This window comes from Pundamilia nyererei, unplaced genomic scaffold (genome assembly GCF_000239375.1).
Source record: "Pundamilia nyererei isolate P.nyererei 1_Seehausen unplaced genomic scaffold, PunNye1.0 scaffold00132, whole genome shotgun sequence".
Taxonomy (NCBI): Eukaryota; Metazoa; Chordata; class Actinopteri; order Cichliformes; family Cichlidae; genus Pundamilia; species Pundamilia nyererei.
In genome coordinates, this window is record NW_005187533.1 from 363919 (window position 1) to 376230 (window position 12312).

At 40.0% G+C, this 12312-nt stretch overlaps 1 protein-coding gene across 2 annotated transcripts in view; it reads right to left on the reverse strand.

The window, feature by feature from the left end:
• Positions 1-5215: 5215 nt before the first annotated feature.
• The window catches only part of slc29a4a (solute carrier family 29 member 4a), a 31084-nt gene continuing 23987 nt past the window's right edge, over positions 5216-12312 (reverse strand). For both annotated transcript variants that reach the window (XM_005743480.1, XM_013913434.1), the window contains exons 8-11: positions 11238-11358; positions 10862-11049; positions 8672-8912; positions 5216-7799 (exon numbers count right to left, since the gene is read on the reverse strand). In XM_005743480.1, coding sequence (XP_005743537.1) covers positions 7654-7799; positions 8672-8912; positions 10862-11049; positions 11238-11358 — 696 coding nt within the window. In that variant the 3' untranslated portion in view covers positions 5216-7653. The remainder of the gene's footprint in view (positions 7800-8671; positions 8913-10861; positions 11050-11237; positions 11359-12312) is intronic.

A 12312-nucleotide genomic window follows, 5' to 3' on the forward strand; every position in this document is an offset into this window, starting at 1 on the left:
GTTAAACAGTCCTCCAGAAATCCTGCTTATCAGCAAATACACTTAACTTTCATACACAGGATGCCCTATAGGCACCACTGGCACCTTATATGGTGTAGTATGTGAATGCACTGGAGTCTCCACTTTTTTGCAGAGTGGTTGGAGATATTACTTATCCGCTGTCTCCATCTATCCTGCATCAGCTGCCATTGCACGAAACCCAGAAGCACGTTTTTGCCGACGTGACAGCTGCTTCAAAGATGGTTTGCTTAATCATCATCAGAGCGAACATTTATCGATGTTGCTTATCACTCTCTTCGTCTATGTTGCTCCATTCCTCTATTTCTGGTTCCTGTGGTTTTGTCATTTGCTTAATCTTTCTCTGTGGTTTTAGTGAATGTGTGACAATTTTTGTTCAAATGGCGATAAAAATGAGATCAAAAAAAAAAAAAAAGAACAGCATCTAAGCGTGCCAGTTAGTTAGGTTTACACAGATTCCTGGAAGCAGCAGGTTCTCCAGACGGCTCGGTCGACTTATCTACCTCAGCAAAAAACAAAACATCCATCCTCAGGTCCCTGAGAAGTGACTTGGGTACCACCTTGAATCTGCCTTACCTTGGGGACCAATCATCAAGGACTGGTCAGATATTTTGACCACATATGGACAGCTACTGTGAACACATGTTTCTACTGCTTTATTTGACCTAAAGGTGTCCAACAGTAAAGCTTTGAGAACCTGCACACACATCAACAGAAATGAATGAGCCCCACAGACTGGACAGTCTGTACTCCGGCCTCCACTGTGCAGCGCACTAATGAACCCCTTAAATCTGTCTGTGTCCTCACTGCAGTGATTAATCTTTTCTTGCTGGAACATATGGAGTGTAGACTTCCACCGAGTGGACAGGGGAGCCATCGGGACATTTACTCCTGGAGTTCAGCCAGCAGCCTGTTTGAGTCACCAAGGCTGCTTCAGAGTTCAACATCTTCACAAATCTGCTGTTTCTGTCTCTTGAATACGAAAGCACTTTGAAAGCTTAATGGAAATCCAGATTCCACACCAGCCTGTTGGCTTTCCCTAACCAAGAACAGTCACCTGACCAGGTGTGTGGGACGTGGGGAAAAACCCTGATACAAGGGTCATTATTTAGTCTTTCAACTGCGTGTCTGAAAATCTGAAAATACAACACCACAAATAAAATCCATAACTATATTTTAACAGTTTTCCACAGTTAGTTGCTGTGTTATAGGAAACAGACAGACTGACTCCAACTTATTGCAACATTTATGGTAGTCTTTTCTGACCTGTTGGTTTTCTTGACAGTCTCATTGTTAAGCCAATAAATACCCAACGTGGCATGACTTCATCTTATTGGATAAAACAGATGCTGACAAAGTTTAAGTTTGAGGACGTAATTTGCAGTTGACAAAGGTGATAAATTGCGCTATATGTTACTGAAATACTGGGGTAGGGCTTGGTTTCTGTGGACTCACACAGAAACCAACTTCCACAACAGTTTTGTTTTGTATCCTATCAGATTTTATTGTAATTAAAAAACATTATTCTCCTATTCTTCATTTATGTACAACCCTGGCAATAAAAGTGATTCTGATTCTGGTTACAGGGAATAGATGTAAGTTGCACAAAAGTGAGTGGTCAGCTCAGCAGTTTTGCATGTCTAGTGCTGGTTCCTCCTTCTCTGTTTGGGGTTTGATTCACACCACAGAGAGAGTAAAGAAGAACAATTTTTAACGATGCGAAAACAGCGCTTGTTGCAATTTCACATCAGTAAAAATAAAGGATGCAAAAATAAGCGCCCCGTGGCACAGAATCACACTCTTTCTTGCAAGTTTCCTGCAACATGTGACGGATGTGATAGATAACGTTTCAAAGGAAGCAGTGGGCTGATGATGCACATGTTTAGAGAAACAAATGAGCTGATGCGAGGCTTCTCATTATGTGTTTAACTTCGGACTTTAAATTGCAGCATCCACCCAACAACACTTTCACTCTCTTTCCACCTTTCTGTATCTCCTCCATCTTCCTCCCTCTCCTCCACTCTTCCTCGCTACGGTATGTGGAGCAGAGTGACTAATGATCAGTGACTCTGTCACACACGGGAGACTTGCTTTCCCTGCAGCCACATCCAAAATTAGCACACACAGACACCTATGAGAACACAGGCGTACACAAGTCTGCGTGCAGACGTTTCCAACCAAAAACCAGAAAGGTGCATGCACGCACTTGCAGATGAGCAGCTCCACAAGAGCGCTCTGACCTCTGTAGCACAGCACACAGACGGAGGTGTCATTTGTCTCAGTGAAACATTTCTGTGCCACAAAGAGAACTTTTTCTTTCCTTGCAGAGAATAAGATTGGTTGTTTGGAGCCCCTGATCTGCTGTAGATATTGAAGTCCTGTGAAGTCCCAATACTGCACGGGACTAAATGCTGTGCTCTGATCTTGTGCTCTCTCTGCTGGATGGAAGCAGCAAATACAAATCAGCTTTCAAAAGCTGTTTTCTTTTCAGGAGCACTTTAAGAGTATTGCACTTGCTGGAATGAAATGAATAAAACCACAGTTTCTTGTCTCTTCAGTTTCTTTCCTGCAGCAGGCTGCTAACTGACCCCAGATCACACAGCAACCAACCCACACCTGAAGAACAGAGCAGCTCCGGCATCAAACCTCCCTCTAGTGTTTCGTGTTGTGCACAATTCCAGATAATTCGGTGTTCAAACACTCGTAATCGTGGCTGGATTTGTACAAGCTCAAACGAAAGGAAAAAAAAGATTTCGCGAGATTCGAGCTTTTGTGGTGCCGATCTGTGCTGCTCACAGCTGTTTAAACATGAGAAAAAAGGGGGGGGAAAGAGCCATATCCTAGCGACTGAATGTGGTTGCAATGTTCTTCCTGTTTTCACAGACACAAATTATCTCTGATCTAAACCATAGCATGCGAAAGAGTCTTATCTCCATTTCCATAACTGCAAAAATAGCAACACAAACAGCAGATGTTTGCTGAGGGTACGGGCAGACGGATCCTAAACCAAAAAGAGAACAGTTCATATAAAAGCACTTTTAGTTTAAGCCATTTTATTTTATTTTTTAATTTTTGCACATTTGCTCAGTTCCTACAATAATATCAGTCATGTTTTGACAGGTGAAGTACTACATATCATTTTTAAAGGGTATCCTGTCCTTATTTACTTCAACACCCTATAAATTGTAGTCAGGAGAATGATCTCTGTTGAATCCTTCGCTAATGCAAAAGGATTTTGCATCAAAAAGCTGATTAGAGACCCAAAGCTCACACAATAATTTAGCCAAAAGTAGCTCGCGGCACCTCTTTGCAGAACAGGTCTTTACAGAGGACGTGCAAAGCCCTTAAACTCTTCTTTGTTTCTTCTGTTTCACAAATTAACTGTGAAATATCATCACGTTACAGTGTGTGCGTGCATGTCTGTGTATGCTCCATCCTTTTACACCATCACAGCGTGCAGTCACATGTTGAAGCCTAAAATAGTCAGCGTGACGTAGTTCTAAAATATATCATAGTTCAATAAAAGTGTTATGGAACAGTGTGGCTGAATGTATAAACAGAAACAGGAAGTCACATGCTGGGTGGAAGATATCGGCCCCGATGGGTGAGATAAAATGTAGAATGAAAAGAGTTCCCGTGCTTCTGTTTCTGTTCTAACCAGATCCCTGTTTTCATGATGCTGAAAGTGAAAGTCGTTGCAAAGCTGTGGCGTAACCTTCAAACTCCTTCACTTTCCATCACAGGCACAAACCTCCCCCTTGGGGATCTTTTGCCCACTGCTCCAAGGCTCACTCTAATTGTCATCCAACTATTCCTTCTGCCTCTTTTGCCCCTTTTTATGTGATTTCTTGACACGCTTTCTCTTTGAGGATCTTTCTGCTGTCATGTGTGATTTTGTCAGAGCTCTCTGAAATTTTCAGAGATTCATTTTTTCATGAAGCTCGTTCTTCTGTGAAGCCCATCATGTGTCACTTTGGATAATCCGAGAAAAGTCTATGACATGATGAAAGTCCGACATCACCAGTGGAAAAATTCCCGGAGTGTACATGCAATTCTTCTTGTAGTAGATTATTAATATCAATTTTGCTGGATTCATGTTCTCAGCTGCTCCTATGAGCTGTGACAGCATGGCTGTCTTCATCCTGTTCTGATCCTGGAGACAACTTTTATTTTTCATTTTTTGGCACGTGGCTACAGTTAGGTCTAATTTGTCGGACAAGACACAATATTTCACAATTTGTATAGTGTTGCCTCTTCATACTGCCTCCATGGATTCATTCAGACTGGTATTGCATTAATTGTTTTGGAATATCAGACATTTTTACACAAAATCCTCAAATTTCTAAAAGTTTTGCTTTGGTTTATTGTCCATTTGCACTTTAAATCATTGTCCAGATAGTTTTGGAGCATTTGTCTGAATCTGAGCAGAGACTATAACCCTGTACACTTCACAAGCCATCCTGCTGCTTCTTTGCGGTCACATCATCAGTAAACACTGATGAACTATTATCAGCCACACATCTGCATAACATCCTTCACCATGTTTGACAGATGATGCAGTCCGCTTTAGATCCCGAGCAGTTTCATCAAGGTTATCTTGGTTTCATCAGTCAAATGTTTTTTCCAGAACTGTGCAGGCTCCTTTAGATGCTTTCGTAAAGCTGTTTCGGTCTATTTATTCATTTTTTGTGGTCTTACTGCAGCAGGAATGATCACAAAGTTGCATTCGCTGGTGCAACTGAAATCATTATTAAGAGTTTAGGTGTGGTGTGTGATCGTACACCACATGGTCTCTAAGTATTCACTCTTCCTGAAGTTTAAATATGTACAAGTATGACGTCCTTTGAGGTTGTTTCTTCCACAATGGGCGTCTTGAGGACCATATTTTGCAGTGGTGAGACAGAAAAGAGCGAAATCAACATAAAAAAAAAAAACATCATCCCATCATCAAAGTAAAAATGGGGAGTTGGTTAGTTAGATAGCTGCTAGTTTCTTGTTTACCCTTCTTGAAAACCCTACAGAAAAATAATTTCCATAAAAACCAGACTGCTTTACGAATCCTCACAATGAATGTGCGAGTTCATCGTGAGGAATGGTTAAAAAAGCATTCCTGGGAAAGTTGGATTCCCCCCTCTCTCAAAATGTCTGCAGGAGAGAAAGAAAGAGAAGGAGAGAGACTTTTCATGTCCTTTAATGACACAATTGACCAAAAATAACTAAAAACACCTTCAAACCCAGCAGCTCGCTGAGAGGCCGCAGGAAGCAGGACATACATACAGTAATGAGGTTAGCTCCCAAATGGCATCCCACCGTATTTCAAACAGTGCCAACATTCTCCATCCAAGCCATCACTTACATAATGCAGTGCACATTTGCAGCTCTTTACATTGAGGTCTGTTATTTATTTATTTATTTTTAAATATAATATATAAACTGTGAACTCGGCTGCTTCTCTTATCGCTGAAAAATTAATCAAGTCCAACAGGAAACATGAGGGAACGGAGACGCTGCTGTGCGTCAGCTGGAAAAAAGAAAGAGATAAATAAAGGAGGGGATCCAGGGGTCACTTCAACTAAATAAAGCTACAAAAGATATGAATCTGATTCTTTCTACAGGCTTTGCAGTAGTGAAAATAAATGCCTTTCATTGCCTTGAATGCATTTTATTCTATTTACAACTTTACATTCACTTTTTTCTCCCTCCCCCAATCGCATCTGTCATAAACACAGACTGTTTGGCACTAATTATTTTGTCCCCTTATATCCCACATCATCACATAGACATTTAATACAGACACCATTCAAAGGAGGTGCAAAGCATTTCAGATAAACCAACAAAGACTAGCGTGATAGGACTGCAATACCTCCTCTGGTAAATAAATACTTTTTTCAGCCATCAGGGGGCGCAAGAAGTGACCTGAAATCTCTCCTTTTACATGATTTCTTTCTTTCTTTCTTTCTTTACCCTACAGCTGGTATTGTTTGTGTGTCATGATGACAATTGCGTGGTCCTGGAGACCCTCTGCTGTAGTAGGAAATACCACACCGACAGGTTCGAGTACTTTGTGGACAGACTCTTTCAACACAGTTTCACAAACATGCAAGATGCAGTCACAAAATGTTACAAGTGTTTAGAGATTGAAAAAAAGAAAAGAAAGAAGGTGAGTTTAGAGAGGAGCGTGGTCCGCTCACGTGAAACCAAGCGGTCACCCCGAGGTTGAGGGTGTTGTCTGCTCCAAGGTACGAAGCAATCAGACTGATTGGTGAATTTTTGCTGATAATCATTGTTTAGTTGACTTTACAAATGGAGACAGATCGTCAACATGTTGCACTCAGTCTATAGTAGTCTGCATCGAAGAGTACAACTTGTCTGCAAAGTGTCTCGTTGTAGTAAGGGGTTTGGATCAACTGGTTGCAAACTATTATTCTCCTGTTAGAATGCAAGGTTGTTGAGCAATCCTGCAGCAACTACGTCACTATTGAAACAGAGGGAGTTCTCTTTCAAATCTGTGAGGTTCTGGATGGATTCCGAATTTGAAGTAGTTGTTGTGAATTTCAGTGTTTGTTATCACATACAGACTGCCAACTTGACTCCATTTAGTCTTTTTGTTCCTTTATCGTCATCTCGATGCAACAAATTCGCTTTGAAGACAACGACTGACTGCAAGCTGTTGCAGATCCGATTTACGTTGTCAAAGCAACCATTTCAAAGGCAATGACATTAAAATTTAATTGCACACAGTTGCAATAATTGCCACCAACCATTATTTCCCCCAGTCTGGTTGCAGCATTAGATATCTAACACAGTGCTCTCAGGGTCAAAAAAATGTCTTTGAGTCTTAGGCAGAAAATACAGTTTGTTTAACCCTTGTGAGGTCTGAGTCGTTATTGGTAACAGCTCATAGCCCCAAGCCCTAACCCAAGACGTAAGTTTTTTTTCAGTTAGAATGATTATTTGTTTGAAAAATGACTTATTCTGATAACACAGGGTTAGGGTCATCCTCAATGAGGGCTGAGATCTCATAAGGTTAAACTGGTTTTAATAACAGGGTCCGAATAAAATGAGCATTTACGGAACTCATCGTCTAAAAACGCTGATCATATTTTTACGTGAGTCTGAACACCATCTCGCTTCTATGATGGGCGACAGCTCTGAGAATTCATAAAACATAACATCACATATAATGCAAGGTCTCCTCTAAAACCACAAGCCATTAGCTCCCCGCAACAAAATATCACTTGACTTTGCACTGTACAAATGTCAGATGATGTGTTCGCACATATGCAGACAGTAATTTCACTGTGTGATACTCTGAGGGTTAATGTCTGCCTGCTGGCAGACGCACAGCTCCACTTCTCTTCCTCCGGGGAAGTTCATCGGAGCAGATGCTTGAAGGTCAGTGGATCACCGGGAGATGAGCGAGTGGAGAAATCTGCACTTTTTTCACTTAATCCCTTTCAACACTAAAAGCCACTGCTTGTCTTTTCTTTTGTTATTGTTGAGTTATTCTGCAGCTGGAGTCTAGTACATCAGTTTATGCTGCTGAAAGGGCAAACGTCCTGTCCTTACGCAGCATATGTGTACATGTAAATGTATACAGATGGATGAGTGAGTGCGTGTCAAACCTACGGACATTCAATACACGGTAGTGTTGGCAGGTGTGTGTATGTTGAGCGTGGAGGAGTGTATTCCTGTTGGTGGAGCAGTGAAGCTATAAGCTGCATACGCTACAGCGGAGCCAACCATCAGGCCTGTCATGTAGGAGACAGTCATAGTATTCCCTGGCGAGAGAGAGCAGAGAGTAACTGTAGAGCTGATCATACTGCCTAATCCGGGGGGAATGCCATTTTTAAATAAAGAATACTGCTCGGCGTGAACAAGTAAGCAAGAAACATGTTAGATAGTGAGTAACAAGTCTAAGAAAGTACATCTTTGCTATCCACTCTTTGATGTTCTTGCATGTTAGCATCAGCAGGGATAGCATGTGCCATTATAACCATCCTAATTTAGCATGCTAATTTAGCAAGCTAACATTAATAGGAGCGCAAGACACCAAGCACAGGTCACTCAGAGGAAAATTATAATAAAATCTATAATTATAATCTAAATGTAACTTTAGTATTTCTTCACAAAATCCCAGCCTGAAAACAATGTCAGACTGCTAGCTAAAAAAAACTCTTGAAATATGCACTACTTTTGAGTGTTAAAGATAAAATTTAAAAAGCATCTCACAGGTAATAATGTTTAATATTATAGCACACATAACAGTGTTGAGTTTGTTTGATATCTTATATGTAATCCTTCTCTGAAGGCTTAAGCTAACATAAAATTACATCTAATATAGGCTATATTTGCCTTGTTGCTACTAGCTAAGCTAAGCTAGCTGTCAGGCCAAAAAAACCTAATTCATTCTAAAGAAAGGCAACTTTATTAAGTTGATAAAATAATTAAGTTACAGTTACAGTGCTAAGGTCAGTGTTATGCTGCTAAGAAGAATATAATGATCTAATTTACAACCATTTAATGGTATTCTTATGACATACAACAACTTCTATAGCTAAAATTAAGCTAAATGGGTCTAATCAACTGGCTTCAGTTCAATTATTGATGCTTTTTATTTAACAATAAATCAGACAAAAAAGTCAAAAATCACCTGCAAGCTCCCGCTGTTCAGGTGGCACTTTGCCCGCAGCCTGGATCATCGGTACAGACCCAAAATATCCGTTGGTGACTCCCATGAGGAGAGAAAAGAGACAGGGCCAGGCAGGATGGGATAGGGTGGGTTCATTGGCCGGATACACACACATGACAAACAGAGGGATGAAGACCACCCTCAGGCAAGAGAAGAAGAGCAGACGACCCCCAGACCAGTCATATGGCAGCGCTGCCAGGATCTGAGGGGACAGCAGGAGTATTTCAGTCAGGCTGTGTATTACACTTTGGAAAAACAAGGAAAAATATTCAAATAATATATGAAATATATGAGCATTTGCAGTTTTGAACTTAAGACCGTTATGTTCAGTAATTCTCCATTGCTTGGAACAATTTCTAAGGAAAGCACTTGTCAGGGAAAATAAATAAGAACAATAACAGTATTAGTGCAAAACAAAGTGAACCGTGAGAGAAATGCAAAAGAAAAATCCTCTTTACACTTTTCCAGTCTCTTATCGTGACATTTTTCTTTCTCTCTCTTTTTTATACCTCTAAGCTACCTTAATTTTTCCTTTTTCAATTTAATTCCTCTTCTAATCTCTTTCCCTTTTCATTTGAAGAAAAAACTCAATTTGCCGCGAGGACAAAGCCAAAGCCTACATAACAACTTTCACTAAACTAATGTTGGTGCCTTCAAAGTCAAAATTATGACCCAAGGAAACCAGATAAGTTTCAGAGTGTTCGGATGAAGCCTCCGAGCTATAGTAAGTGCAATTATCCCACAATACACCAGACGTTTTACCAGCCTTACGTTAAATTAATGGGTCGACGACTTTAATGGTTTCAAGAGGTTAACTCTGCCTTTCTGTCTTTCTTGTTCCCTTAATGCCAAGATGCCTGTAAGTGTAGCGTGAGAAGGGCAATAGCATTTAATATTGATGTTAAACCAGTGAATTTTATACATTGGCAGTAAGTTAATACAGGCCCAGTTCCAAAAATGATGGGATTCACAACAGAACAAACCTAAAACTTAATTTAAAAAGAGCATCTTAGAGAGGCAGACTTTCAGCAATCTGCAAAAAAACTGCATTTTTGGAACAATTTCAGTAATATTCCTCATCATCTGTTATACATATAGATCAAAAGATTCTGATAATTTTGGAGAAATCTCTGTGCACAAGGGACAAGGCTGAAAGACACATCAGACAGCACTGCATTAAAAACTACGGAAGCCTGTTTCCGCCACAAAAAAAAAGTATCCATAACTTGAAATTTTGAATTCTTTTCTTGAAATTTCGACTTATTAACTCGACATTTTGCGTTAGCGCTGCCAATCAGTAATCTACGTGAATGAAGTCATTTCCTTGTTACCCAGAAGCTGAAGCCCTCAGCTACAAATGCTACAGCTAAACTAACAGTATTATAGCCAGTCATGAATGCACAAATTGCTGATTATTTTCTTCACAAATGATGAAATCCTTGTGTTATTAGCTGAATCATGTGGCGTTACTATCAGCAAACGTACTATAAAAAGCCCCAATTTGTTGCGATCCGGTTTTGAGTGCGTATTTCTCTGTGCCGTATCCTTCCAGGTTGCAAGAAAATGACGCCATTCATGTAGATTACTGATTGGCAGAGCTAAATCGAAATGTCGAGTTATTAACTCGAAATTCTGAGAAAAGTAAATTGAAATTTCAAGTTAATAAGTCAAAATTTTGAGCTATATCATATGGATACCCTTTTTTTTTGTGGCGGAAACAGGCTTCCATAAAAAACAGACATGACTCTGTCATAGAAATCACTGTGGGCTCAGGAGTGCCTCCAAAAATCACTGTGTGTGACCACACTGTGCTATCCACATATGAAGATACAGCTCCATCGTGCAAAGAAGAAACCATATTCATCCAAAGAACATGATCCATGTTCGGGCAAGGCTTTGGATTTTCTTTTTTCATTCACATTTTACACGGTGTCACAAAAGTTTTGGAACTGGGGTTGTTCTCTTCCAAGTTCTCTCCAAAAACTTAAATCCCTGGAATCAAAGGTTAAAAGTCACCACCGTGAAATATATGAATATATGATTCTAATCTCTCTGATTTTATAAAAAGTATCATGTGTGAAGTGGTATTCATGTAAAAGTCACCACCCACAATGTTTAAATTCAAACTTGTGAAGTTAATATATGGCTCACCTTGCCAACAAAGTCCGACATGTTGAAGGTGGCCATGATGAGGATGGGGAGCCATTCACCTAAGGTGGAGTTTCGTATCTCTGACTCCAGCCCAGGAAACAGACAGAGAGTGATGCTGTAGGTCACAGCTATTGACAGCATGTAGGCCCAGATCACGCGGGACACCACGTAACGATGCAAGATCATGTCTGGTTTGAGAACACACACACACATGACCGTATTAAACATTCAAATGATTCACTCGAGCAGTCATTTCATTGAGATCGCTCCTCTACCTAAATAAAAATCACCAGGGGATGCATTTAAATTTCAGATCCATCTGTTGGAGTCAGAGGGTAATTGAGAAGTGATTAGACAAGATTTTGAAAGAGACTACCTCGGAGCCCGGGCCAGCTCCTTCTCATCTTGGCTTTTGGGGCATCAAATCGAACATAGGTACCGCCCGCAATGTCCTCGACGCCTTCCTCCACAGAAGACGCTCCTGTACCACCGTTTCCCTGAAGAGAGACAGACGAGATGTTTACTGTAATCTTCTAAACTGAATAGACACACGAGACTTTATGTTAATGCTTTCAAATCTTAATTGTAACATATCTCTCTATATATATATATCTATAGACATATATGAATGAAATGAAAAGAATGTAAAATAGTTAGATATATCAAATCATTCAGACATTTATTTCTCTTTACACGTAGTTGGTGTGCAACAGAAAACACGAGCATTTAATATCAATGTGCTGAACGACCCTAGCTTCAGGAACTCATCTGTGTTGGATCCAATGACGTATTTAAAAATAATCAGAAGGTTAATCCTTCAACACTGTGGGAAAGATGTCCTAAGGGAGAATTTTCTAGTCAGAACATACTTGTAAAAACTACAAGATTAAGATTGTTATTAAAGATCACTACATTACAACCCCAATGTGAAAAAATCAACACGAAATAGACCCGATAATGACAATGAGTGAAGATGTGGAAAAAAATAAGAGTCACAAAGCAAGAACATTATGTCGCGGGCCCTAAAGCGACAAACTTGTTAGTTTGCAGACTGTGAAAACAACAATCAGAAAGCACTTTTCATGAGATCAGAGCTCCAGCTACTCATATAATTACTTACAGTTTGGGTGGTATCCAAAAAAAACTGATTAGAGGGAGAGAGGAAGAAAAAGACTGCTTTCTCTCTAAGTGATCATTTTAGATCTTAGCCGCTGCTTTAAACTTATATTCACGATCGTTTCAAGATTTTTAGAGGTGAGTGAAAACGGTCTTGTAAGTTAATGGGCTACATTTCCCTGTTTCACACTCTCATCTCTGTGTGATGACAGAAGCAGATATGTAAATGAGAACAGCGTTTTGAGGATATTTGCTGTACCACAGAATAAATACAGGGAGTGCAGAATTATTAGGCAAATTAGTATTTTGTCCACATCATCCTCTTCATGCATGTT